The sequence below is a fragment of the Pholcus phalangioides genome, unplaced genomic scaffold (assembly GCF_987345545.1).
Source record: "Pholcus phalangioides strain wild (caught in Gottingen) unplaced genomic scaffold, Ppha-v1.0 ptg000004l_1, whole genome shotgun sequence".
Lineage (NCBI taxonomy): Eukaryota > Metazoa > Arthropoda > Arachnida > Araneae > Pholcidae > Pholcus > Pholcus phalangioides.
Genome location: NW_028301597.1, coordinates 6,327,145 through 6,352,655, shown reverse-complemented (window position 1 = coordinate 6,352,655; position 25,511 = coordinate 6,327,145). Strand labels below are relative to the sequence as shown.

Below are 25,511 nucleotides of genomic sequence, written 5' to 3'. Positions count from 1 at the left end.
ACAAAAAATAAATCATGTCACGGTCACGGTATGGTAATTATTTTCCCCTCAAAATTTTGGGAGAAAAACTATATGATGGAAGGGTATAATATGTGTCTTGTGTGAATTAAATGAAGGAATATATTACACCACCGTACCTGTAGATCCGACGCCGCGACAGCCGTCCCACCCAGACCGAGGAAGAACTGGATGTCCGAACATTCCCCCCCCCCCCCCCCAGGGCTACCTGGAAGGGTTTTCCGGAACAGCGCATATTCTACTCTCGTCCCGGGCACGACCACGCGACATCAGATAAAATATAAACCTAACATATAACTTAAAAATAAATAGAACAGAACCCTATTAAGCTAAAAATTATCCCAAAATTAAACTCTACAAAAAATCTAACACATAAAAATTAACTAAAATCCAACTCTACTTCCTTTTCTTTGATCTTGTTAACTCTCTACGGTACACTGGGCACGTGTGAGCCATTGCGCCGCGCGCGCGTCATGGAGCACATCCTTCCTTCCCTTCCTTCCTTCCTTGAAGTTTTGGCAGCTTGGCCCATTCGAGCATTCTTTTCTTCTATGACCCTCTCCTCTGCAGTTGGCACACCTTTCCTTTTCCCTGCATCCTGCCGCCCGGTGCCCATATCCCAGGCACCTGTAGCACTGGTAGGGCGCCTCAAAATCTCTCACCCTATACTTCTTCCAGCCAACGCATATTCGTCTCTCAGGAATCGGGCATGGCCTTCCTGTTGGACCTCGAGAACCGCATGTCTCTTTCCCTTGGTCCCTGTGAGCCATTTTACCAAGGTGATAAGTCTCTTCGTAATGTTTTTTCCCTCCAGTCCTGTCAGCAATTGTTCCGTGGACTCCTTCAGGTCATAAACGACCATCTTGTGCCTAACAACTGTAGGTTCTTTGACCTTCCACTTCGTCCTCAAAACGTGGGATTTTTTTTAATCTACTTTACTAGGCGACCTCGGACCTCTCCATTAATGTCCACCACCACTCCTTCCCTCGTTTCCGCTAGTCTATCAACCCTAACCCCCCAGCGTTACCGTTTCGTTGGTCAATTGTTTGGCCGAAAACTCTTCCTTATCTTTCAGGACTAGTCTCTATTTTCCGTTCGGTTGGTTTCCCCACGGACCTGTCCCTTTCTAGTTTTCCTACCTGTAGCTCCATTTTCCTGTGGGTACTCAGGAGTGCCCAGGCAGCATCCTTCACTTTCTGTTTTCTCTCCGTGAGATCCTGCTCATGGACGACCTCTTCGAGGTTGTGCAGCAACTCTCTGGCTGCTTGGTGCATGTCCGGGCCTTCATTTTGAACCTCTAGGTTCATTTCCTCTTCCTCTGTGTCTGCTGAAATTTTTTTGCTCAAGATATCCTGCAAGTCCTCGGGAAAATCCGCAACGTAGATTCTGACCCTAATAGCTAGTGCCTGTCTGTCATTCTGCAATTCTATCGTCCTCTCCATCAGTTCCTTTTTCGCCTGCAGTCTCTTAGCATGTTTTTCTTCCTTTTGCATTATTCTCACCAGATCTCTCTTTTTTCGAGAGTTTCCCTTAGGTTATCCACCTTTTTTGTGCAGACCCTTTCGTGTCTTGCACTCTCTGTCTCCAATTCGACTTCCTTGGCCTCCAATCTCGACTTCAGGCTGTCTCACTCCTCTTCAGCCCAATCCATTCTCTTGCGAGCGACCTGCAACAGTCTTTCGTAGTGGTCTCTATCCTTCTGTGAGGCCAGACCTTCCCTTCTTGCTTTCTCCAGCTCCCCCGCCACGTCAGTTGCTACTGTCAACAACTGCTGGACCTTCGTTCACATGTCTTCCTTCTTGATTTTGGAAGGGTACCTGATGGCCTCCAGCCCCCTTCCTGATCTCATCGATCTCCTTTACGTATTCCATCTTGTTTTGTTCTTACACTTACCCTCTTCTTCTGTGACAGCTGGTGCCCCCGTTAACATTACACCACGAGGAGGTGGGGGTCAGCTAGTGTGCGACTGTCTAATGCCTTCTTGTGCTTCGGCAGAAAGTGGAAAGAATTACACTTTCAGGGGATAGACTCTGAGCCGCGCGTTGTCCCTTTCGTTATATCCTGCTTCGTTTATCAGATGCTGCTTAGTTTATAGTCTCACACTGGTTGTCACTTGCTCGTGTTAATTAAGAAAAAGATAATCGCTATAGTGAGAGCTGTGCCCACTCTCTACGGTCACAGCGAAGGAAGGGAACAAAGCCCTCCCCGTCTCGCCACGTCCGCTATTGGGGAAGGGGGGGGGAGACATAATACATTTCACATACAAAATAATAATAATGGCTATATTTCCGTAATCGGGTTTCCTGCCAACTTGGCGAATTTTTTTTCTCGCCAATGTGTGATACTTGTTTATATGTGGTAGCTGTGTTAGAATAGCTCCATGTGACGTCACGAAAATGCAGGAAAAGTCGTCGATTTTACAATTAAATGATAACTAATGAATTGAAATTGATTTATTATAAGTGTCAGATTAATAATAATAATTTATATTTATTAATAAATGTTATTATTAACAATTGTAATTAATAATTTATACTAATAATAAGAAATACAAATTAATATAATAATACTAAGTAATATTATTATAATGATGTATATAACCTATGTTATATTTATAGTCAGTAATTATAGTAATTATAAGTTATTATAGTTATTAATTACTTCATTGGACTGTCGGTACTTTCATTTCGTCGGGTTTTATCCTTATTGAATTACAGAATTCGTGGTGCTGTTGAAACAAGGAGCTATGCCCCCACGCCCGAAGGGTGGGTCGCCGCAGCACGCTGCGAGTGAGCGGGAAGCGGATATAGCGCAACCGCGTTACTTGTTGGTCGATTTTCTTGCTACACGGGTTTTCTACACGTATCATGGTCATTTTATCATGAATGACCATTAATGGCCATTTTGCTTGAACCAATCAAGCAAGAAAATCGACCAACAAGTAACGCGGATATATCCGCTTTCCGCTCGCTACGCTCGGTCGCCCTGGGTAAATATTGACTTTGTTCCAACAGCACCAAGAGATCTGTAATTCAATAAGGATAAACCCGAAGAAAGGAGAAAATAATCTTTAAAAATTCTTTACGGATCGGTGCGACCCTTTTTTTCGTAGGCCATACGAAGTACACCCTACAGGTGTCAGAGCATGCAATATTATTTGTACTCAAAGGTATAGGTATAGATGCATTTATTAATGACCTTTATACTGTTTTTTTAGAATATTTATTTCATTAAATAGTAATTAATGTTATTATGTAATAAATTAATGTTATTCATATTAAACAAGTGACGTCACAGTCTGGCCAATCACTGTCGTGGTTATAAATACCATCAAATACAGCGAAATTCAAGTATTTGATTCGTCAAAGCCGCACAGGTGGTCAAGTGCGTCCGAATTCCAGATGTCAACAAAAAAAAACCACAAACATGGCACCCCGGTAGAAGAATATATAGCCAGATTAAATCGCTCATATTACCTTTAATTTAAATTTATCACTTCAATAAAAGATTATTTATCATAAAATTGATGAAAGGTAATTATATGTAACAATTAAAGTTAGTTTCAGTGTGTGGCATCATCAAAAACTAATAATTTAGTGAATATCATGGCTCCATGTCTTATTATGGTTACCATAGCTATAATTCTTGAGGAATTATGGGTAATATGAAACTCGCCAAACTTGTTACAGAATAAACAACGCGAGACATCAAAGACGCCATATTTAGCGATTATACACGAAGATTATCGCTATGGTGCCCAAACATCGCCAAACAGAAATCTTTCAGAACTTTCTCGCAAAGCAGGTTCCCTATAGTACGTCAAAATCCGGTAATTCTCTCGCTATCGTTGCCGGAGGACTACCTGTGTGGACTCGGTCAAAGTCAACCACAGAGTCAAGGTCGTCAATAATATGGAACTAGGTGGTTCTGAACGCGCTTGTGAATGACCGGGATTGTTGTTGTCACCACCACAAAGCCAGATCATGGCTTCCACTCTGTCCCAAACAGAGATATAAGCGGTTAACGAAGCCATTCTGGAGGAAAAAGGAGAAAAAGAGGAGGGGAAAAAGTCTAAAAAATAATAAAATCGAAATAAAATAAATAAATAAATATAAAAATAAATAAAATAAAAATAAAAAATAAAATTGCAGTATTTCTTGGAACAAACACGCAAAGATAGTCCCACACCAGCGAGGTGTGGGACGATTAAAGTCCACTGCTGATCGAGAAGATGTTCAACATTTCAAGAATGAAGATAGTGAGAGTCACACACACTCCACCGCTCTTCATCTAGTTAAAATAAATTCCTCGCTGAAATATATAAAAATATATATATAGTAGACATGAATTAAAACAGAATAAAACAAGGTGAACATTAGGGTGGGTCGAAAAAAAACGAAATTTTTATTTTCAAATCGCTATAGTGCGGAAAAGTTGCCTCCTTTAATATGAAGAAAAACGACGTAAAAAATTTTAAAATCGCTTGATATCTTCCGGTCGCGCATCGAACTTGAAGTTTATGGAAATTGATGAAATCGCGAGCATTTTTCTTAAATTTTTTAATATTAGATAAAATTCTATGATCGACACGCAAAAGTTTGTTACGCTTATTTTATGGTTCAATAAAGTAAAATAAATTAAAGCATCATTAATATTTTAATGTTTATTGGTCGCACAGCGTGTTCGAAAAACAGGAATTTACCAAATTTTTGCTGGTTTCATTGTGCAGCTTTTCGTCCGTTTTGTCAGAATAAAACCATCCAGAATTCATCATTTGGAGGTGGCCGCACGTCGAGTTCCACCCACACGCAGCCTAATCGACCATCCAAACTAGGCGTGTGCAATTCACACTATATTTGAAAAATAGTTATTACAATTGACTAGAATTCGGTGGTCTGACCTTTGGAAGAAATCAAGCATGGCTGATTTTGATAATAGCGTAGATCTGTGATGTAGCTATCTCTATCTCCATGTCACATCCTTTAGTTGAGGCCTCGGTAATAATTTAGGCATATCCCTCAACTGTCTGAGTCTGACTGGATCACGTGTGAACTGCACATGGAAAGACCACTACAGTGAATCGTGGATCTACTCCATTTCAACGAATTCCTCTCGGCCATATTTTTTCCGCATATAGATGGTGCAATGAATCAATGAACGTCAGGACTCTGCCATCGGTCTTATCCTGCTGCCGAGATCTCTTCCAGCCCAGCTTCGTTACGGAGTCTGGAACAAAATACGTGCACCTGACAATCTGAGCCGTATTTATTGTTGTGCGGGAATGTTTAGTGCTGTCATCTAAATTTGAAATTATGAGTGAAGTGAAATGGTTGAATATTTGTACTGTTGTAGACCTGTTGCTCTCTATGGCAAGATTTTTTAACAGGGAAATCGGCTCGCATTCGCTCCTCGAAGTCGGGAACCACAGATATAGATGGTGCATCTACAGGGCCAAAATCTTTTTCTGGGCACATTTGATAACAGCTTACTGAATGTGAAAGCTCTCTGTGTTGGAGTATGAATCTGTAGATTGTTTGTTTCTATAAGTAGACAGAAAGATGCTGAGAAAAGACGAGTAGTACTGTAGGAAATAATAGATGTGAAAGACATAATACAATGATGCATAAGATGCAGAATAATAAGATTCAGGAAATCATGTGCAATAAAGTAAACACTTAAAAATGTATGATGCAAAATGTACAATTAAATGCAGAAAATTCAATAAGGCATAAAAAAATATATAACAGATGCACAATGTAAATGAGATGCATGAAATACAAGATGCAAAAAAAAAATTCAATGAAATGTAGAATTATATGATGCAAAAAAAAAATTATATTATGCACAATTCGAAATTAAATGAATTTCGGTTATCAGCCTAGGATTGAATTTGACTTTTCTGCCAGACCTAGTGACATATGGTTGTACTGCCACAGTGTCATTTTTCTTTTCTTCGAGCTTGTTTTTGTGAAGTTCCACGCAGACATCGTTAAAGATAAATGCGGGTTTCACTCTGTCAAGTGAAACACAGGTCTGATTACAGGTTTTCTCATTACGAGAAATCACTTCATAGGGTCCAGTATATGGGTGTGTCAAAGGTGGTGTGATCTTGTCAATCCGAAGAAACACATGTGAGCATGTTTGCAGTTGAGGATGCACATAAATTTTGGATTGACCATGAGCTGATGTTTTGCATGGTTTGATACTATTCATACGCTCTCTGAGCTGTTGTACGTATGTGTATGTTGTTGAGAGCTGACCTGGTGTATCCGTGCAGAGATCTGCAGGTAATCTCAAAGATGTACGAAAAATAACTCGGCACTAGAGGCTTTGATATCCGGCTTGACGGCTGCCCTGAGACCAAGTAAGATGGCTGGCAATGTGACGGTCCACTTTGGATTCTCATGTGCATTCAATGAGCTTTTTAAGACACGGTGCAACTGTTCGCCCATTCCATTGGCCTGTGGATGGTAAGCAGTGGTACGAATCCTGCTAGTGTCAAGCAGGTTGATCAGTTCTCTGAAGAGTGATGATTCGAACTGCCGTCCTTGATCGGTTGTTATGGTTGATGGACATCCATAACGGCAAATCCAACCATCGAACAAGGCACGACAAACTGTGTCTGCTGTGATGTCTTCTACAGGTATGACTTCCGGCCATCTGGTGTAGCGATCAATTACTGTTAAGCAGTATGTTTTTCCTTCTGAAGGAGGCAGAGGTCCAACCAGATCGATATGAATATGAGAAAATCTCGCATCGGGTATTGCAAAGGTGCCTAAAGGTGTTTAGGTATGCTTATGAACCTTTGAGCGTTGGCACTCATTGGAATACTTTACCCAATCTTTGATGTTCCTTCTCATGTTAGGCCAAACATATCTTGTAGATATTAGCTGAGTAGATGATGTTACACCTGCATGAGCAAGATTGTGGACATGATGAAAAATAGTTTTGCGAAAGCTCGCTGGAACAAATGATCTTGGTGAGCCTGTAGACACATCACATACCAGTTCTGTTGCGGTATATGGACTTGGCATTGACTTGAAAGTCAGTGAACTAGAGTTGTCTTGCTGTAACTGTTTTAATTCAGGGTCCTCTCGTTGAGAAGTTGCAAAAAGGTCAAAATCCAAGAATGGTGAGTTAGAAATCGAGCTGATTTCTATTCTCGAAAGAGCGTCAACTACCACATTATCTGCACCTTTAGTATGACGAACATCAGTGCTGAATTGCGAGATGAAGTCAAGTTGTCGCCATTGACGTGGGCTGCATTTATCAGGATTTTGCTTGAAGGTGAAGACGAGAGATTTCTGATCCGTGAAAATTGTGAATTCACGGCCGTCTAGTATGTGTCGGAATCTTTTGACAACAGTGTACATTGCTAACAGTTCTTGGTCGTAAGTGGAGAACTTCTGTTGACTCTTTGTCAGTTTCCCGGACAGGAATGCAATCGGTTTCCATCCTTTCCCATTTGATTGCATTAGCGAACCACCGACTGCTAAATCACTGGCGTCGACCCAAAGACTTAGCTTGGCACCAGAAATTGGATGGTGAAGTAATGTTGCACCCGCTAAAGCTTGCTTCGCATCGATGAATGCTTGCTCAGCTGGATCAGTCCACTGAAGGATATCAGCTGGCTTGGTTTGAGTAGCTCTTTTGGATTTCTTCTTGTTTTTTATCCCCTCTAAAAACTTGTGTAAAGGTGTTAAGATGTGTGCAGCTCTGGGCACAAAACGACGGCTTAGGAAAGTTCAGGATGCAATTAACACGATCTGTCAAAGGCTCGATGCCAGATCCAGAAACTTTGTAACCCAAAAATTCAATTGATGTTACACCATATACACATTTAGAGGGCTTGATGCTGAGGCCATATATTTGCAGACGTTCGAATAACAACCTTAGATGTTCGATGTGCTCTTCTGGTGATTTCGAGGCTACCAGTATGTCATCAACAAAGGCATAGACAAATGGAAGTCCACGAGTGACCTCGTCAATAAACCTTTGGAATGTGGCTGCAGCGTTGCAAAGGCCAAACTGCATTCGAGTGTTCTCGAATAACCCAAATGGTGTGATAATAGCACTTTTATGGACATCTTACGGGTGTATAGGGATCTGATGATAGGCCCTGATGTGAGAAAAGATTTTACTACCATGCAATTCAGATGTGAAGTCCAGAACATTTGGAACATTATACCGGTCCTTCACAGTCTGTGCATTTAAAGCTCGGTAATCACCAACTGGACGCCATTCGTCACTGTCCTTTTATGGGACCAAGTGCAGAGGTGATGCGTAGCAGCTGTTAGATGGTCGTAAATGGCCAAGGTCAAGCATCTGCTGAAATTCTTGCTTCACGATTTTCAATCGATCAGGAGCCAGACGTCTTGGTTTGGTATGCACAGGTGGACCAACAGTCTCGATATGATGCACGACAGAGTGTTTCACAGGTTGTCCTGGTTGTGGTGGCTTGATGATTTCGGGAAACTGGCTGAGAAGGCTGTGGTAGATGGTGTCACCTCCGATGAGTTTGAGTGACTTCAGCAATGTGAAGATCACAGTCAGCGTTGAGTTTTGTCGTCCTGTCCAGTAAACATCGTCGTCTGAGATCCGGAACAAGATCAAAGTTGAACAAAAAGTCTGCCCCAATGATGGGTGTGGAAACATTTGCCAGTAGGAAAGTCCAAGTGAAATTACGACGGTGATTGAAGTCTAATGTCACCCTCTTTTCCCCATAAACACTAATGGATGAAGCATTAGCAGCAGAGAGCTTCATAGTGGCGTCACAGCGTCGTTATGATGGTGATGCTGGAAGGATGAAAACATTGGATCCAGTGTCAATCAGGACTCGAATTTTGGAATTTCTGTCCATGGCAAAAGGGTGACGAGATACCTTTGGCAAGGAGCATGTCGCGATTACTCCTCGTCCGACTCGTTTTTTTTTAAACTTTCACGGCGACACGCACTTTCTGGCGTTGTTGCCGAATTTATTGTGATATCAGCAGAAGTTTTCCGATCGTGGATGCGGATTGCGCGCACGTGAAGTACGTTGACGAGAGTTGCTACGCAAACGCAGGACGTTTTTCAACTCGCGGCGTAACTGAGCCACCTCGTCCCGAAGTTGCGCGACGGAATCCGGCTGTTGCGGTTTCTCAACTGTGTCCACGTGTAGAGGGTTCACTTCGTGAATTTTGTCGGCGAGTTGAGCAGCTTTCTCGAGAACGAGTGGAGTGACAGCAGCGAGAATGGACTGTGTTGATGTCGGTAGGTGCTGGAGAAAAAGGTCCATCAGCAATTCGTCGGAGACGGCATCATGTGTTTCTGCTCGTCGTCGCAATTCGCGGAGACTGTCGGATGGTTTCCGATCTCCCAATGACTCGCATGTTAAGAGCTTTCGAAGTTGAGTGGACGACGATTCACTCGACCGTTTAATCAGTTTCGATTTCAACCTTTCATACGGATCCGTGGTCGGCGGATTAACGAGAATGTCCGGGACAAGAGCCGCACTTTCCGGAGGCAGATTCGCGACAACATAGTTATACTTTGTGACAGATTCGGTTATCGGTTTCGGAACAGCGAGCGCGAAAGTACTTTCACACATTATGAACCACAGCGCTGGATCATGGTGATTGAAAAGTGGTATCTGAACGGCACTTACTTCCGCCATGCTGAAAATCCAGGAAAAGTGATGTCCCGAAAAGTCGAGTTCCGGAAAGCGAAAGTTCACTCACGAGAGACGCCCGTAGATTGCCTCGTGCCGCAATGAAGAAACTGGAACTTGTTTGAAGTCCGCGGTCACCATCCTTTGGTTGACAGGTTGCGTGATTTGTATAAAATGAAGGATTCAGGATAATTAATTAATTTCTTAAAATAATAATTTATTTACAACACGAAACATAACATGACGAAACAAAAATCTACGTGAGCGACATTTTTCTCGCTTGATGGTTCGGTCGCCGATCCCCGATTTTCCCGCGTGACAATAGGATGGTGTCGGCTTTACAAGTGCCGCCATCTGTGAGATAAAATACAAATCGAATCTCACCATAAGGCCCTTTAAGCCTCGGAGAAGTTGAGTCTTTTTCAATGGTGTTCTTCCGTTGATCCAATCGTTAAGAATTAACTTTCTTCGGGGATTGGTCTTGCCTAGGACCAAAAATCAAATCATTCTCATCGACTGATCCTGAAACCTCATTGACCAGATTTTCGTCATTATTCTTTATGTTTGCCGGGCTCCAAAATGGAGATATCCCGAAAAACTTGATGGAATGACATCTGAGGGAACAGACGTCAACACTTGTAGGTTTGACTGATCATGATCTTCCAGGTTTTGGGCAAAAATGCCATTAAGAACTGAAAGTTCCTTCTTCTTTTCTAGAGAGAGTTCATGAAGAATGTCCATTATAAATTCATTTATCTCATCATCACGCTTGAGCTTCGAATGATAATCCGTTGTGAGACCGATCATACCGAATATGATGCCAGAAATTTGGATGATAGGGGAGTCCCCAATAGTAGCTAGATCATGAATCATAGTTTCGTCAACTCGATCTCCAACGTTTGTACTAGAATTTTCTTTTTGAATGTCAGCTTGTTCCATCTCCGAGCAAACGTCAACAGGTGTCAGACTGCCGCTGTGTGGTCGAGTGGTCATACTGACGTACTCGCGTCGCGAGGTGAGGTCCCGAACCCCACCGTCGCCATAGTGGTGGTCCGCTGAAGTTAATTTTCTGTGGATCCCAACTTCAAGGCGCGAATGTGAGCCGATCTTCCCTTTAAAAAGTCTTGCCACAGAGAGCAACAGACCTACAAACAATACAAATGTAATTTCATTCGTAACACATCACTCACTTCACTTCTGAAATATAGATGGCGACACTGAAAAATCAAACACAACACTACGTACGCACTCAGACTGTTAGGGGTACACACACACACACACAGTTACACTTCCGGTACAACTCACTAGGTAGTAAATCGCCCATAGATAGTGATAGAACTGAGTTGCACTCTGTTTGAAAGAAAGAAAGAAGGTCAGACTGTGCGGACACATTCCCTGTGTGATACTAGTGTTCTGTCCAATGGTGCGCTCTGAAAGACCTAGCTGATTGAAGTTAGACGAGTCCGAATGTGAGGAGATGGTAATTTCATTGAAATCACTCATACTATCAGTGTTATTTACCAAGTTCAAAATGCCAAGATAATCTTTGCGATACTGGTCCAAAGAGTCCTGGATGTTACGCTGATTTGCACGCGATCTAAGGTAGTATCTGGACTTGCGTCTTCACTGGGCAATGGGAACTTCAATACTGTCATCTGCAGAGTTAGAAGAAGAATTTTGAGGCAGTGGGGGGTTCATTATGATACGCAGATCACAGTGATAGAAAGGTCACGACTGTTTGGTAGCATCTGTATTTATGTAGCGAAGTCGTTTATCCAAAATATTCAATGCAATAGCACACTCTCACAGCATTAATTCGGTATATGTCACAACACACATACACAATTACTTCACTTAATTAAAAGACCGTATTTACTATCCTGGGGGGCGTCAGAAGAAAAGAGTTTTTCGGTGAGACGATTTAGTATCAAGTCTATTAGAGTATTAACACTTGTTCAACGGGGGGCATATCTCTCCTGGTCGCAGGAAAAAAAACTTTCCCGGAAAGTATACATATACATTTAATATGGCCTGAATATATTGTCCCGCACAGTACACAATAATATGGTCTAAATATGATGAAATTCTCATTATCGATATAGATTCGAAAGTGGAAGAAGTAATGTGTAGTACACAATGTAATGTGTCCAATTTTTCCTTTTAAGAATTCTCAACGTGGCAATCAATGGTCCGAATACACTATCAAAATGCTGCTAATTATATATATATTTTCAAATAGTAGTAGGGCTACTAACCAATAAAATATAGAATATTAACGGTTACATAGATACAACACGGCGCCGTAGTGGCGTTTCCAAGGAAATATTTGCAAGTTTTTAAAATGCCGGAAAATATTGCTCAATCCTCTTAAAAAAGTTTACTATTGCGAAGTTTGCAATGTGGCCGACAATTCATATACAGAAATAATATAATTTGCCACGGAAACTTTTTCAATGTAACAGATTGAAGAAGATTGTACATTACCAATCCTTTCTCACTGGATGACATGGAACTAGGACGTTTACAAAACACGACAGTATTTTTCAATGAACCACATGGAAATAATCCACCTTAATTCGCACGCACACACACAAGAACACAGATGGAAACAATTACAAATATATATCACCCAAAACAATCAAAATTAAAGCGGATGGACGATTTCGATAAACACAACGAACGCTCGGGCGAATGACCCCTCCGGTTGTTGACAGAACAATGTTTTTAATATAACTATTTTCATTTTGCCACATTATCTATATACAGGGTGATCAGCGAATGAGCCCTTATTTCAAAATTAAATATCTCTACAACAAAGATCAATAGAATTATGCCGTAAACGGTACGATTATTAGCGAAACTGTAAGAATGTTGTACAGAAATTTCGAAAATTTAGTTTTTTTATTTAAATTTTTAAAATTTTAAAAAAAAAACAAAACTGGAGATTTTGGGGTTTCGAAAATCCTCATTTGTGTGAAGAGAAACCACTGCATTCGCCTAAAGTTACTGCGTGGGCTGCGGTATGCGCCAGAGGCATTATCGGCCCCTTCTTCGTGCGAGAAACGATTACTACTGAACGTTACGTTACAATTTTGGAACAATTTGTCAGCACACATGGCGCATACCGCAGCCCATGCAGTAACTTCAGGCGAATGCAGTGGTTTCTCTTCACACAAATGAGGATTTTCGGAACCCCAAAATCTCCAGTTTTTTTTTTTTTAATTTTAAAAAATTTAAAAAAAAACTAAATTTTCGAAAATTCTGTACAACATTTTTACAGTTTTGCTAATAAACGTACCGTTTACGGCATAATTCTATTGATCTTTGTTGTAGAGATATTTAATTTTGAAATAAGGGCTTATTCGCTGATCACCCTGTATATATATATAATGACATGTCCTGACTGACTGATTCATCATCGCCGAGCCGAAACTACTGGAGTTATGAATATGAAATTCGGTCAGTATAGTTTTATTTTATGAAGTAAAGATCCACAAGAAAGGGTTTTTCGAAATTCGATTCATAAGGGGGGTTCAAAGGTTATACAGAGAAATTGCGCTAAGCCAAAACGACTGAAGCTATATTTATGAAATTTGGTCAGTTTTATTTTATGATGTAAAGACCGACTCAGAAGGGATTTTACAAAATTTTACCCCTGAGGAGGGTCATAAAAGGGTTCAATGGTTACATACGGAAATCACGCCTAACCGAAACCAGTGAAGAAAATTTGGTCGGTAGTTTTATTTTATGACGTAAAGACTCACTAAGAAGGGGTTTTTCAAAATTCGATCCTTAAGGGGGTTGAAATGCTATTTAGAGAAATTATGCCGAGTGAAGAACGCTGAAACTGTAAATTTGAAATTTGGTCAGTATCTTCATTTTATGGTGCAAAGACTCGCGAAGAAGGGATTTCTAAAAATTCCCTACCTAAAGGGGTCTCAAGGAAGAATTTTCGTATTACCAAATTCAGCGAGCGAAGCCGCGAGTAAGGCCCGTTTCACACGGAGCGGATGCGGACACGGGTCCGCATACCCTTTTAAACGAGCGCTGAAGATGCGGACGAATCGCCCGCATCTTTAGTTCGAAATTCGTGCCTATTAACTGTTTTTTCTCAAATTTTGTAATTATTTTTCTCCTTCACCCCTGATTCAGTGGCCATAGGCAGCCTAGAGGCATTCTTTGGTGGTTTAATCTAGAGCCACATAGAATATGGGAATAAAGATGTCTTCATTCCGATCCTCACAAGTAGTCGATGAGAGAAAATGTCTTCAAATATTTTCAAAATATTTTGAAAAAAAAATCCGTCTTTTCGGAAAAATATGGAAGAAAAATTCCAAAAACATCCAATGTTCGAAAAATCAAATCTAAAAACATCCAAAACATTCGATGTTCCAAAAAAAAGAAAAAAAAATTCAGGAGATATCAACGAATTTGCAAGTAGTAAAAAAGGGGAGGGGTAGGGGGGTAGAGACTTTCAAAATGCCTGTGCTTAGAAATATTCACAACACAATTCTGTCTTAGGCCGGGATTACACTATAAAAGTTCGTTTATAAAACTTGAAAAATGCAACCAATAGGCGGATCAGTTAAGTTCTCTCGAATGTAACAGATGTGTTTATTGGTTACATTTTTCAAGTTTTATAAAATAACTTTCATAAACCTTTTAGAGTGAAATCCCATCCTTAGATTAGTCTCACTTCTGAAATATGAAATTTCATTTTTTCAAGTTTATAGACTGAATATCGAGTAAAATAAACTTGTTGTAGGTATCGGGGGAACCACCAAAAATATTCAAGTGCTAGGGTGAGTGAACACCGTACGTGGATAACGTTGTTTAATAAAAGTATTTTTTTCAAAGTTTAAAAAAATTAAGATTAAAAATTTAAAAAAAATAACAAATATTTAAAATAATATTTCAGATATTTATATTTTTAAATAATTTTAAAAATTAAAAAAGAAAAAAATTAAAATTTTTAAATTAAATGTAAACGTTATTAAAGTATGTAGTCAATTAAATATTCGTAATGAACAGAACGGCTTATAATTTTGGTCCCATCAGTGGCCGTTGTTGACAGGTTTTATTGTATAAAATTGTGAAATATAGACAAAAGGCAGTTGAAGTTGCTATATCTCCATCTCAGAAGGAAACGGAGGGATAGACGTATGTAGGTACATTATATTAATGAGCAGGGACCATCATATGGTGTTTTTAAGGGTATTTATGGCAAATAATTAAAAAAATTCCGTGAAAAATCACCTTCAAAAAGTAGCCAAAGATGCGGACGAATTCGCTCCGCATCCGCATCGTGTGAATAGCTCCAAATGAACCTATTGTCAAAACTTCTATGTGCGGATGCGGAGCCCGCACTTAGGTTTTGACACATGCGGACGACGTCCGGACCCGCATGAACATTTCCTAGGAGTGGAGATTTTTCGGCTCGTCTGAAAGGCGCAGTATATTCCAATTGTTAAAACTTCTTCCGGACCCGCATCCGCTCCGTGTGAAAGGGCCCTAACAGCTAGTATTTTGACAAATTAAATATATTTTATTCAAGATGTGTCGTTCCTTTCATCATCGCACCGATACCGCATACATCGCATTCTATACCTTATAAAATTAATTCGGGAAGGGACATACACAGTGAGAAACATATCTTTTTCCCTCAAGACCAACCGGACGCCTTTCAGCCGACTCTGGGAAGAAAAAGGCGGAACATTTTCTTTATATTATAGGGTCTCTCATTCCTCCTGCCATGTTTGAAGTAAACGAATCTTAATATCAAGGTTTCTAGAATATATAAATCGTAATATGAATCGTGATATCGAAGTTTGAAGTAATGCCGAAAAATTTCACGTAGCCATAATTTTTGCTATTAAAGCATACGTGGTCATCTCTTCCTGTTGTTTTTCTTGGCCGTGCAGTTTGTTTCTTTCCGATAAAATCACTATTTCTTGGTATGACTTAGCAAATATTGATTTAATTCTATTAACTTAATAACTTGTGTAAATAGTCGCATCGAGACGCTATACTTTCAATGTATCCTCACAAAAAAGTGAACGCTGCGTGGCATTTTTACAACTAAATAAAGAGTGAAAGTTATCGATTCTTTTACACGCTGTGCCGAAGCACTGTCCATGTGCAATCTAACTTCATGAAAATCTGTTAAGCTTCTTGAGGAAATTGCAGCTTCATACATTTTTCTCTTTTCTTTTGAGACAGCATCTTTTTTTTTCAATTTTTTGCAATAACTCAAATTTAAATTTTGTTCTTCATATCAAAATTATTGCAAAGGCGTATGTTCATTAGTTCAACATTCGTGTATCAAAACATTTTTGGATGATGCTTTCGTTCATGTATCTTAATTTAAAAAATACACTTTGATGCTTTAGGACTTGATTACGATTTTTATTCAGTATCAATGATTCGCGTCCAAGCAAGTCATACCAAGTTACCCTGGAGTTCTCGGTTTTGGAGAGGGAGAAGATGTTGAAAAGTTGAGTGAAACGATTACGGACGTAACTACCAACAATAAATTTATTAAAATGCATAAATTTAAACTAAAATATTAGGGCTGCGAGTCGATAAAAATTTAACTTTTTAATCGAAATTAATCGACTGATTAATCGAATATTTTGCGTAACCATACGATATTAATTAATGTTATAAAAATAAATTCATCCATTTCACACACTTATTCGGTAGACGTAAAACAAATATAGGAATAAATTAAGAAATTAAGGCTGCCCGCTCAAAGCAATTTGATGTTCGGAACATATTTTGTCAAAAACTGGAATTTCTTCACACTACTACTTTTGGTCATAAGTTTTCTTGTATTTATAGTCTTGTCTCTCAAATAGTATTTATGAGAAGAGGAGCTAATGGTGCCAAGAATACGAAAAACTACTGTTCATAGTGGTGACAATGAATTTTTGGCTCATTTTCTCTAAAACTCCCATCACACTCAATTTATAACTGAAATCATCAGTTTTCGTTGAATCGACTTGTATGCCAAAAAATTTGATCAAAATGGTTAGCAAACATTCATAATGATTCACAAATATAAAAATGATCACTGATCTAAAATGTTGTAAATAGGTACATGATTTAAACCATCTAATTGGTTTCGTTAAATAAATCAAGTTAAATTACAAAATTTTCGCACAAATTTTAATCGAACTTTAATCCGATTGATCGAGTCGATTAACACATTTAAATCTTTTAATTGCGATTATCAATTGATTGATTAACCAACCCGATTAATCAAATCAGGACCTACTAATGTTAAAATATAGAACTCAACATAAACGAAAGGGGGGGGGGAATCAAACATGAACTCTCACAGCGTACTTTTCTGTACATAACAAAAAGTGGGCGCACCCATCAAGCGAACGTGAGTCGCAATCGTTTACGGTTAAAAACAGGCAACTTTTTCGGCGCTACCGGTATTCCTCTCTAGATGTTTCAGACGATCCCAAAACTCCACTGCGAGGTGAAAATAGAACAACGAACATATCTTGCAGCGCATCCGTCAACCGGATCACTCGTTGACTGTTCGAATGGAAGTATTGGATTACTCGATTGTTCTAACTACTGTTACTTAACCGTACATGTACCTCGTACACATTTCTCTGCGGAATTTTTAACGAATCGGCCGGCACATGCCGGAACGTGTTGTGCGAAAGTATGTATATGCGAGGCGATCGTTTAACTGCACGCTGGCCTCTGTCATTTTTTTCCGTTGAGATCGTGAAACCCATTACACTTTTCGCACCCACGGTCAGTGAATGTATGACTGTTGGGGGGAATGCCACACAGCATGTTGTCTCGTGAAGACATGCTCAGCATCAACAAATTACTTATGGATAAAGACGTTCGTCGAGGAATGCCTAGACGCTGGAAAAAGCCTGAGCCAAAGCCCCGTTCCTATTTACCTTCAGCCCATAAGCAGCTGATACAAGTCCTTCGGAAGGGGTGGGGGAAGAGAAGAGCATTTAAAGAATATTGAACGGGGGTGGGGGCAATAGCCTATTTCCACCTTCCGACCGAACCACAAATCCACTTATTTTAGTGCACATGGACGGGGGGGGACGGGGGGGTCGATCGCCTTCTCTCTGCTTGTATTCGCCTCTTGTATGTCGTCCTTGATTCGCTTGCCCGATTGATCACGTATCTGTCGCTCCTTAGCCATAACGATCGAAAACTCGCAAAGCTTTCTCTCTCATGGCTGTAACAGTTTCGGAAATAATCGGGTGCAGTATAATTTTTTTCTGCTTGGAAATATAAGCGCACGATGGGATGCTACTCCGCACTATTCATTCAAAATATAGGCGATTTTTTTGGAAGGAAAATTCTGTCGAGTCAAAAAGACTGTCCAGACTTGCACTGTCCCGTTCAGTGTGTATGGGAAGGAAAGGATCAATGTTTCTGTAGAGTTGTATTGGCTGAGCCCGCTCGTCGGGATTGCCAGTAAAACAAAACAAAAAAAAAGGTTTTCTTCCAAACATTAATCTCCACATTGTATCCGGCCGCGTGTACTTCGTTCATATTGTTGATTTGCAATTTAGGAAGGAAAGGGGGGGGGGATTTTATTTTCCTGGCTGTCTGAAGCGGTTTGAGCAGTTAGAAGGTTGATGAACGTTACATCAACAAACCTATTGGCTAGAAAGTGTTGTGGAAGATGCTTTTTATAAAAGCGGTTCCGTTATCAAAAAAGGATCTACATTTTTTCGAAAATTTACTCATTTTGATGAAGTGGATGCTCTTGCCTATCATGGAGATCATCAACTTTTTCCATTCACTTTTTGCAATAAAGCATAGCATAAACTCAACCAATTATAGGATATAATGCGTGAAATGTCGATGTTATACGTATATTCAATTCGGACGGGAGGGAAGCAGCGACAACCGTTTCCCGCCGTCATTTGTGAGTGTAAGGAGGGCGATTAATGAGAAGGTAGTTGTTGTAACACGCTACGATGTAGGGCGTGTGTCAGTCACGTGATAAGAAGTGGGTGTGGAAGGTGTTGCTAAGAAACCGGAGTGGACGCCAGCTGTACACTATAAACGAACCTCCGCTTGCGCGGCGCATATACATCTTTAACTTCACTCCTAGGATTCAGGTAGTTAGTTGCTGTATCGGGCCAAGCAGCAAGAATCGTGTTTTGTGTGGTGAACCAGCGAAAGCAGGGATGAATCTGTCTTACTGTGGAATAAAATACGTTGTTATACCTTCTGGTACCAATAACAAACGGCCGAGAATGGATGGGAACGGAAAAGGGATAGAGGGAAATCGGTTACTTAATTTCATCATCAACAAGCAACTGAGCGGGGAATGATGGGTCAGTGACTTTTTGAAAAAAAAGAAGAGGGACATTCGGATCACAATCGATGATTCGATACAAATAAATAACTTCCGAAAAGCAATCGCATATCGAAGATATACTCGTGCAAATTTTTTTATGTTTCTATAACATATATATGTTTCCCAAATAGTTTATGGTACGATCTGGACAGTATGCTAGCAAAGCATTCATTTCCACACAACTGAATGAATAGGTTTCGATGAAGTGAGATGGTTTGTATCGATTGATTACTTTACATGCTTTCAAAGAGGTATCTAAATGGAAAGAAACCATAGTGAATGTCTTCGCGAATGGCCGAGTTGAAAGACTGATTGACTCGGGTCATGGGAGATTGTGCAAACAATCAGAATGAAATGCGTCAATCACGCGATGATGAAGGTATGGTCATTATGGGTCAAGTAACTTGTGACCGATCGGCAGAAGAGACCGATCAATGTGTTTTAGACTTAGAGTTTTCGAGCCCAGAAAATGTGATTCTGGAAGACAGACATCTGACCGACATTTCACAGAGGTCTGGCGGACAAAATAAGACAGATATAATGAATTCTCGGTTGAAGAGTACGTCAAGTGAAGAACCTCCTTGCGTTTCAATAGAAATAAACCCCGCAACTGACGAAGAGCACGACGGAGGAACACACCAGGACGACCGAAAACAGATCAAATCGTCGTTCAAAACCCTGAAAAGACAAGATAACGTGCCCGAAGCTGCATTTCCACCATTGGAAAATTATCAGGCACTCACAGAAGGCCGGACGAACTCTTTCGATCCTTTCGATGTGCCTAAAATTTCCGATGATAGAGGAAGGAACCTCCAGACCGGAGAGGCATCAAACAGTATTTCTCAAGCAAATCCGAGTAAAGCATGCAAGTCTTATTTTCCGTCAAAAAGCCACTCCTGCCCTCAACGGCCTCGAATTGAAAAAAAACAACCGCCATTACATCGGCAATGTGTGTCACTGGAGAACGAAAATGTGGAAAGAAATCCGACATCTGAAGTACACACTTCGGTCCGTCATCGTCCCATATCATTGAAGTCGAGCTTAAGGCGAAGTAGCTCAGCTTCGTCTACATTGAAACACTTTAGTACTAATACCCACAGCACTCCGCGAAAAATAGGAATAACGTTGAAGTTGGACGATCCCGATAACCGTAATGATGCTCTCAGTTACAGAGAGGTGGACAGTAGGAAATCTGTCGCCTACAGCAGGAAAAGCAGTCTCGTTCCACAGGTAAGTAATGAGCCGTTGTTTGACAATTCATCCGAAGAAACCGAACTTCACTTGGCAGAGCGGGGTTGCAATATCCACCATAACTTCAAAAAAAAAGGAAAAAAACGTGCGGGGAGGGAGCCATAACACAATTCAGCAAAATTTTCAGGATGTAAATCTCGCATTAATTGATAGGATTGCTATATATATATATATGCACTATTCAAAATAATTTACAGGGTATACGAACAATAATTTTTAATTATAGCCGTTGTAATTAGTGTTAATTCGGGGGGGGGGAATACATGACTATTGAGTACTTCTCCTCAAGGCACATTTACGTCAATCGAGGGTTGAAGGGCCGTATTTCCCCGTATTAGCCGGCATGCCGTAAAAATCAGGGGGGGGGGGGGGAAGACACCAGCTTTTTGAATATTGGAATCTGGTCGATTTTCGGCACGCCGGGAAAAAGAGCGATTCACTAACGATCACATCATTCATTCAGAAGATCTTTCAGGCACCTCGTTGGGCAATTTACCTGTTGCGTTTATGTTTGTATTTGTGTTATAACTTATATATTACATTCTCAATAAATGCACGTATCAGAATACAGTGAAAACCTTGCTACTCGATACAATGATAAATTCCTTCTATACAACAATATTTTTCAAATCCTATTTCGAATAGCCTAATGTTAAACTCCTCTCGATACAACGATATATTTTACTACGATAATTCCCTCTATAACGATATTTTTTGAGAAAATTTCGCAACTGTCACAACGGCATTTCTTTGTTTCACTCAAAATCACCTTCAATATATTTTTAAATTCCTTTCCATTTTTTGGTTCTTTCTAATAACTCCAGTATTTTGCACCATCTACCCTTTAAAAGTGTGTGGTAAACATATCACTGAGTTTTATTCATCAACTGATCAATTTCAATTGCTGTGAATGAACACTCACAAATGCATTTTATGGTTGTGCTAACAACGCCAATTCAGAAAAGATGCTAGCAAAATCAATAAATTTGGCGGTGACTGATATATATAATAATGCTACCTCTCTATATAAAGATATTTTTTCTTGGTCCACAGAGTATCTATCGTTATATCGAGGTTTCACTGTATAATAATAGTTTTCACGGTAGCATACGCGTTGCGCCAAATAGCAATAATAATATAAATTCGGCACAATTTACTTACGAAATACAGATATTGTATTTTGCACGTTTTGTTGCTTGTTCAGAGATTGCTCAATTTTTTTAATATTTTGCTATGCTTATACAAATGTTATATATATAAACACATGATCAAACAATACAAAAATAAATAAATAAATAAATAAATAAATATATATATATATATAATTACATTACACATATATATACATATATATTAAATATATATATATATATATATATATAGTTCGTGGTCTATTAATTTTTCCATGTAGAGCATCTACTCTACGAGGACGAATATACTGTACTTTGTATCCAACTTTTGCAAGAAACCAAGATACTGTATATCATAGAGAAACTATTAAATCATAAAAGATGGCTACTGAAATCTGTTCTGTGGCTATATTTAAAGCTATCAGATACTTTCCAGATTCAGCAGAAATGCTTAGCATTTGATACATTAAACCGGCCGTCGTAACGAATTTGGGGAAATCGGGGCAAAAACATTTTTTGAGACTTATAATTTCATATACTGTATTTGGAGAGGCGAAATTCGGCATCCGAAAGGTATACATAGTCACAGAATTTACAAAAATTCTGAAAAAAACCCTCAATGAATAAAAAAAAAATATTTTTTGAATTATTGAAAATGTAATTTCATAATTCATGAAAATTTATAATAAATGAAAAATGAATTCCAAAGAGAGAACGAAGGAGAAAGGGAAAAAAATATAGGCAAAGAAACCGAGCTGATGGTTTCATTGCAATATAAGTCAACATACACAAAAAAAAAAACTTGACATAGTTCAAAGCTCCAAGCATTCATCATCTTTAAAAACTACGTTAAATTTACTATACGTGAAAGAGTTAAAAAAATCCGGAATCGAAAGGAAAACACACATACGAGTTAAGGCAGAAAAAGTTACGGGGTGAAAAAATAATTCCCACAAAAATTTCATGAATAAAGTCAAGGCATTTTCTGTGTGTATTGCTTCTCCTGAGAGTGAATCTCGTGTTTAAAACAAGCTTCTGTCTTTTTTGCAGCTGTTTAATGGTTTCAGTTCATATTTACGTTATAAGATATCATCCCTTTGTACCTTTGAAATTGATACTCTGAGACAAAATGACAATTATATAGAAAGTGGGCAAAGCGATCCCGAATTTCCTACGGCACCTGGGGTGGCACGATATTGCCCACTAAAATGAAAATCTTCATGTAAGGGGTCATTCAAGTATTACGTAAGCAGATTTTTAGCCATTTTTGATCCCCCCTTGTCAGCAAAACACTGACCCCCTCCCCGTCAGCAGCTTTGCCCCTGACCTATTAACGCACATTGAGAGCAGAGGTGTACGCCGGGATGGGGACGTGCCCCCCCCCCCATCCTCCAGATAATAAAAAAAATTATTTTGATGCAAAAAAAATTTATAAAAAAAATAAAAATATCGGAAGAAAACTCTCTCTCCCTCTTTTGTATATATTATTGTAATCAATTTCTGTTGATTTTCAATGCTAATTTGATTTGTTAGCCATAAATCAAAATTTCTCTTTTAAGAAATTCATTGTGCCCTCCTTCCCCCTCCCCCCCCCCCCCCAATAAGCTTTTTGCACTACTTCCGATAATATACATAGTGAGTCTGACCACCACCATTTGACACTGCAGTAGTGAACTTTGCCATGTTTGCATGGGATCATTTCACATGATTATAGATTGAACACACTATATTTTTAGCTTGTGTTTTAAGTGTATTAATATTATTAGTGGAGTGGCATTTGGTACGACGTACCGAGCATTCGGAAATGATGAGGAAGCTCTCGTCTCTCCCTCATCATGGTTTTTCTGAATTCCACAGACGCTAACCAATCAATGGCAAAATGTTTTGCTTAAAAACAACCAATTAATTATTCAAAATGATTTGGAATACAGTAATTCTCCTTTAGCTATCGATGCGATTGATAGAATTATTGCGGATGTGATTTGCCTTGACTAGCCAATGATTACCAATTTTTTTTCCGAGTGCAAGGTGGTCCCACACCACTCCTGATCACTGTTTCAGAGGAACAGCAAATAAATGAATCGCTAAATGTAAAAAGGGAAAATGTCACATTTTCTCAAGTTTTAAGGAGAGGCAAAAAACGTATATCTTCTCCAATAAATTTTTTTATTAAAAAAATTAATTTTAGTGTCTGTGGAATGCATTTAATGAAGCCCTGTGAGAGGATTTTAAATTTTTATTACTTAAGAATAGCCACGAGACAATTAAACCTTTTGAGAGTCCCAATTCTCTAATGAAAAGTCTCAGGAAAATACATAAATAAACAAATGTACGCAATGAAACAATATTTAGCTTTTCATACTATACAAACTTTCTATTAGACGGGGACCAAAAGTACTCCTCTTCCGGTTGCCTCTAATGAGTTAATGGTTGGTGCACTAAAAATCTGGTCCCAAAAATCGTTATTCTCCATTGGGATGTATTTTTTGTCTTATTAGTGGTACTCCAAGTTTTCTTAGTGGGAAGATTCGTGAGCCAATACCATTGATGTATTGCGTACAGTAAACTTTGATGCATTCTGGTTGATCAAATCCACATATTGGTCCACTGTGTACAATCTCACATTCTTCTCGATAAGTATTTTTATCAGGGCGAAATCCCTATCACGGTAAAAAAGAATGCCCTCTGACGAGGAAATGAAATCTAATTTCCTCAAAACGTTCAGACTCTACTAAGAACATCAAAAACCTCATCAATGTGTTATTATTCTGCCCTCCACAGTTGTCCATCTTCTCTCTCAGCTCCATCAATATATATTTTTTCAAAAAGAACATAACTTTATTAGGCCCTTTGCCTCCATTTGTTTCGTCATAAACAAAACATTTCATTTTACCATCTCTTAGGTCATGAATACCGAAGGTATTAACACTCAGCTGCCTAAAATAGTAGATAATCCAAATAGTAGGAATCCGAGGTAAGGATACAGCAGCCATATAGTCAATACACAAACAGAAAATATCGCTGTTTACTTGGCAAAGCTCTTTAGCTTCTATGATTGCATCATAAAATGTTTTGCTCTTTTTCTGTACTAATAACAACTACTACGTTTAAAACAATTAATAACAAATAACAACAAAACAAAAGCAATGTAACCGAAGAAAACCTTCTTATGGGTAACTCAACAGGAAAACCCTGCTGCCACCTGTTAGCGGTCTTGAGAACTAAATGTAAAAAGGGGTCATGTCAGGACTTGACACCTTTTTACTTTTAACATCCGATTTTTTTCTCAGCATCTAGAGGCGAGACTTGACCCATTTTACCATAAAACGATGCGTTGGCGTCTCTATTACACGAATCCATCAAAACATAAAAATTAAAAAAATGTGACATGACCCCTTTTTACATTTAGCGTAGTATATATATTTAGTATTCAAATACACGAAACTCTTTTGCTCCTTTCTTTCAATAAAACGCACGAATCACAGCTTTGCATCATACAAGAAAAATATTTTCATGACTAGTAGTTTCCTTTCTTGTCTCGTAAATCATCGCAGCTAGTCTTCTCGTTCACATCATACAGGGGCATAGACGGTACAGAGATGTAGGAAAGGGGTGGGATCCGCCATTCCCGAAAATTTGTATCATTGACAGAATTAGAGGGACAGAATTTTCTCGTTTTTGGTGTTCCAAAAAAGATGGAAAATGAAGATTCCATTAAAAATGTTTCATATTTTCATAAACGGTGGTTGATGACGTAAGCATCCTTCAAACTCCCCTCCCCCCGTCATCAAAAGTCAGCGAATCCGAACCCCCGATGCTGACGTAATACTTGAATGACCCCTAAGGTGGAAAACCAAAACTCTCGAATTGCTTTACAATCTTCATTACATCTGCTAATAATAATAGTAACTGATGGGACTCCACCTGGTTATCAAAAAGGTTACACAAATAAGAGTTTGAGATCTTTTAATTTTTCTTGATACTGAATCGCGTCGAAAAACCGGCTTATAGGTGATATCACTTATTAGGAAACGCCTAATATTATAGACATTTCCTAATAACATTATAAATTATTTTGTAAACTGTATAATTATTAAACTGT

At 39.1% G+C, this 25,511-nt stretch overlaps 1 protein-coding gene across 4 annotated transcripts in view; it reads left to right on the top strand.

The window, feature by feature from the left end:
- LOC149086498 (voltage-gated inwardly rectifying potassium channel KCNH2-like) overlaps positions 1 to 25,511 on the top strand; it is a 327,715-nt gene that overhangs the window by 172,244 nt on the left and 129,960 nt on the right. The window contains exon 1 of one of the 4 annotated variants that reach the window (XM_089255951.1): positions 18,802 to 20,258. The exons of the other annotated variants lie outside the window; for them this stretch is intronic. Within the exon in view, the coding sequence (XP_089112077.1) occupies positions 19,353 to 20,258 (906 nt within the window). The 5' untranslated portion in view covers positions 18,802 to 19,352. Of the gene's footprint in view, positions 1 to 18,801; positions 20,259 to 25,511 lie in introns of those variants that run through there. 4 annotated transcript variants of the gene reach the window in all.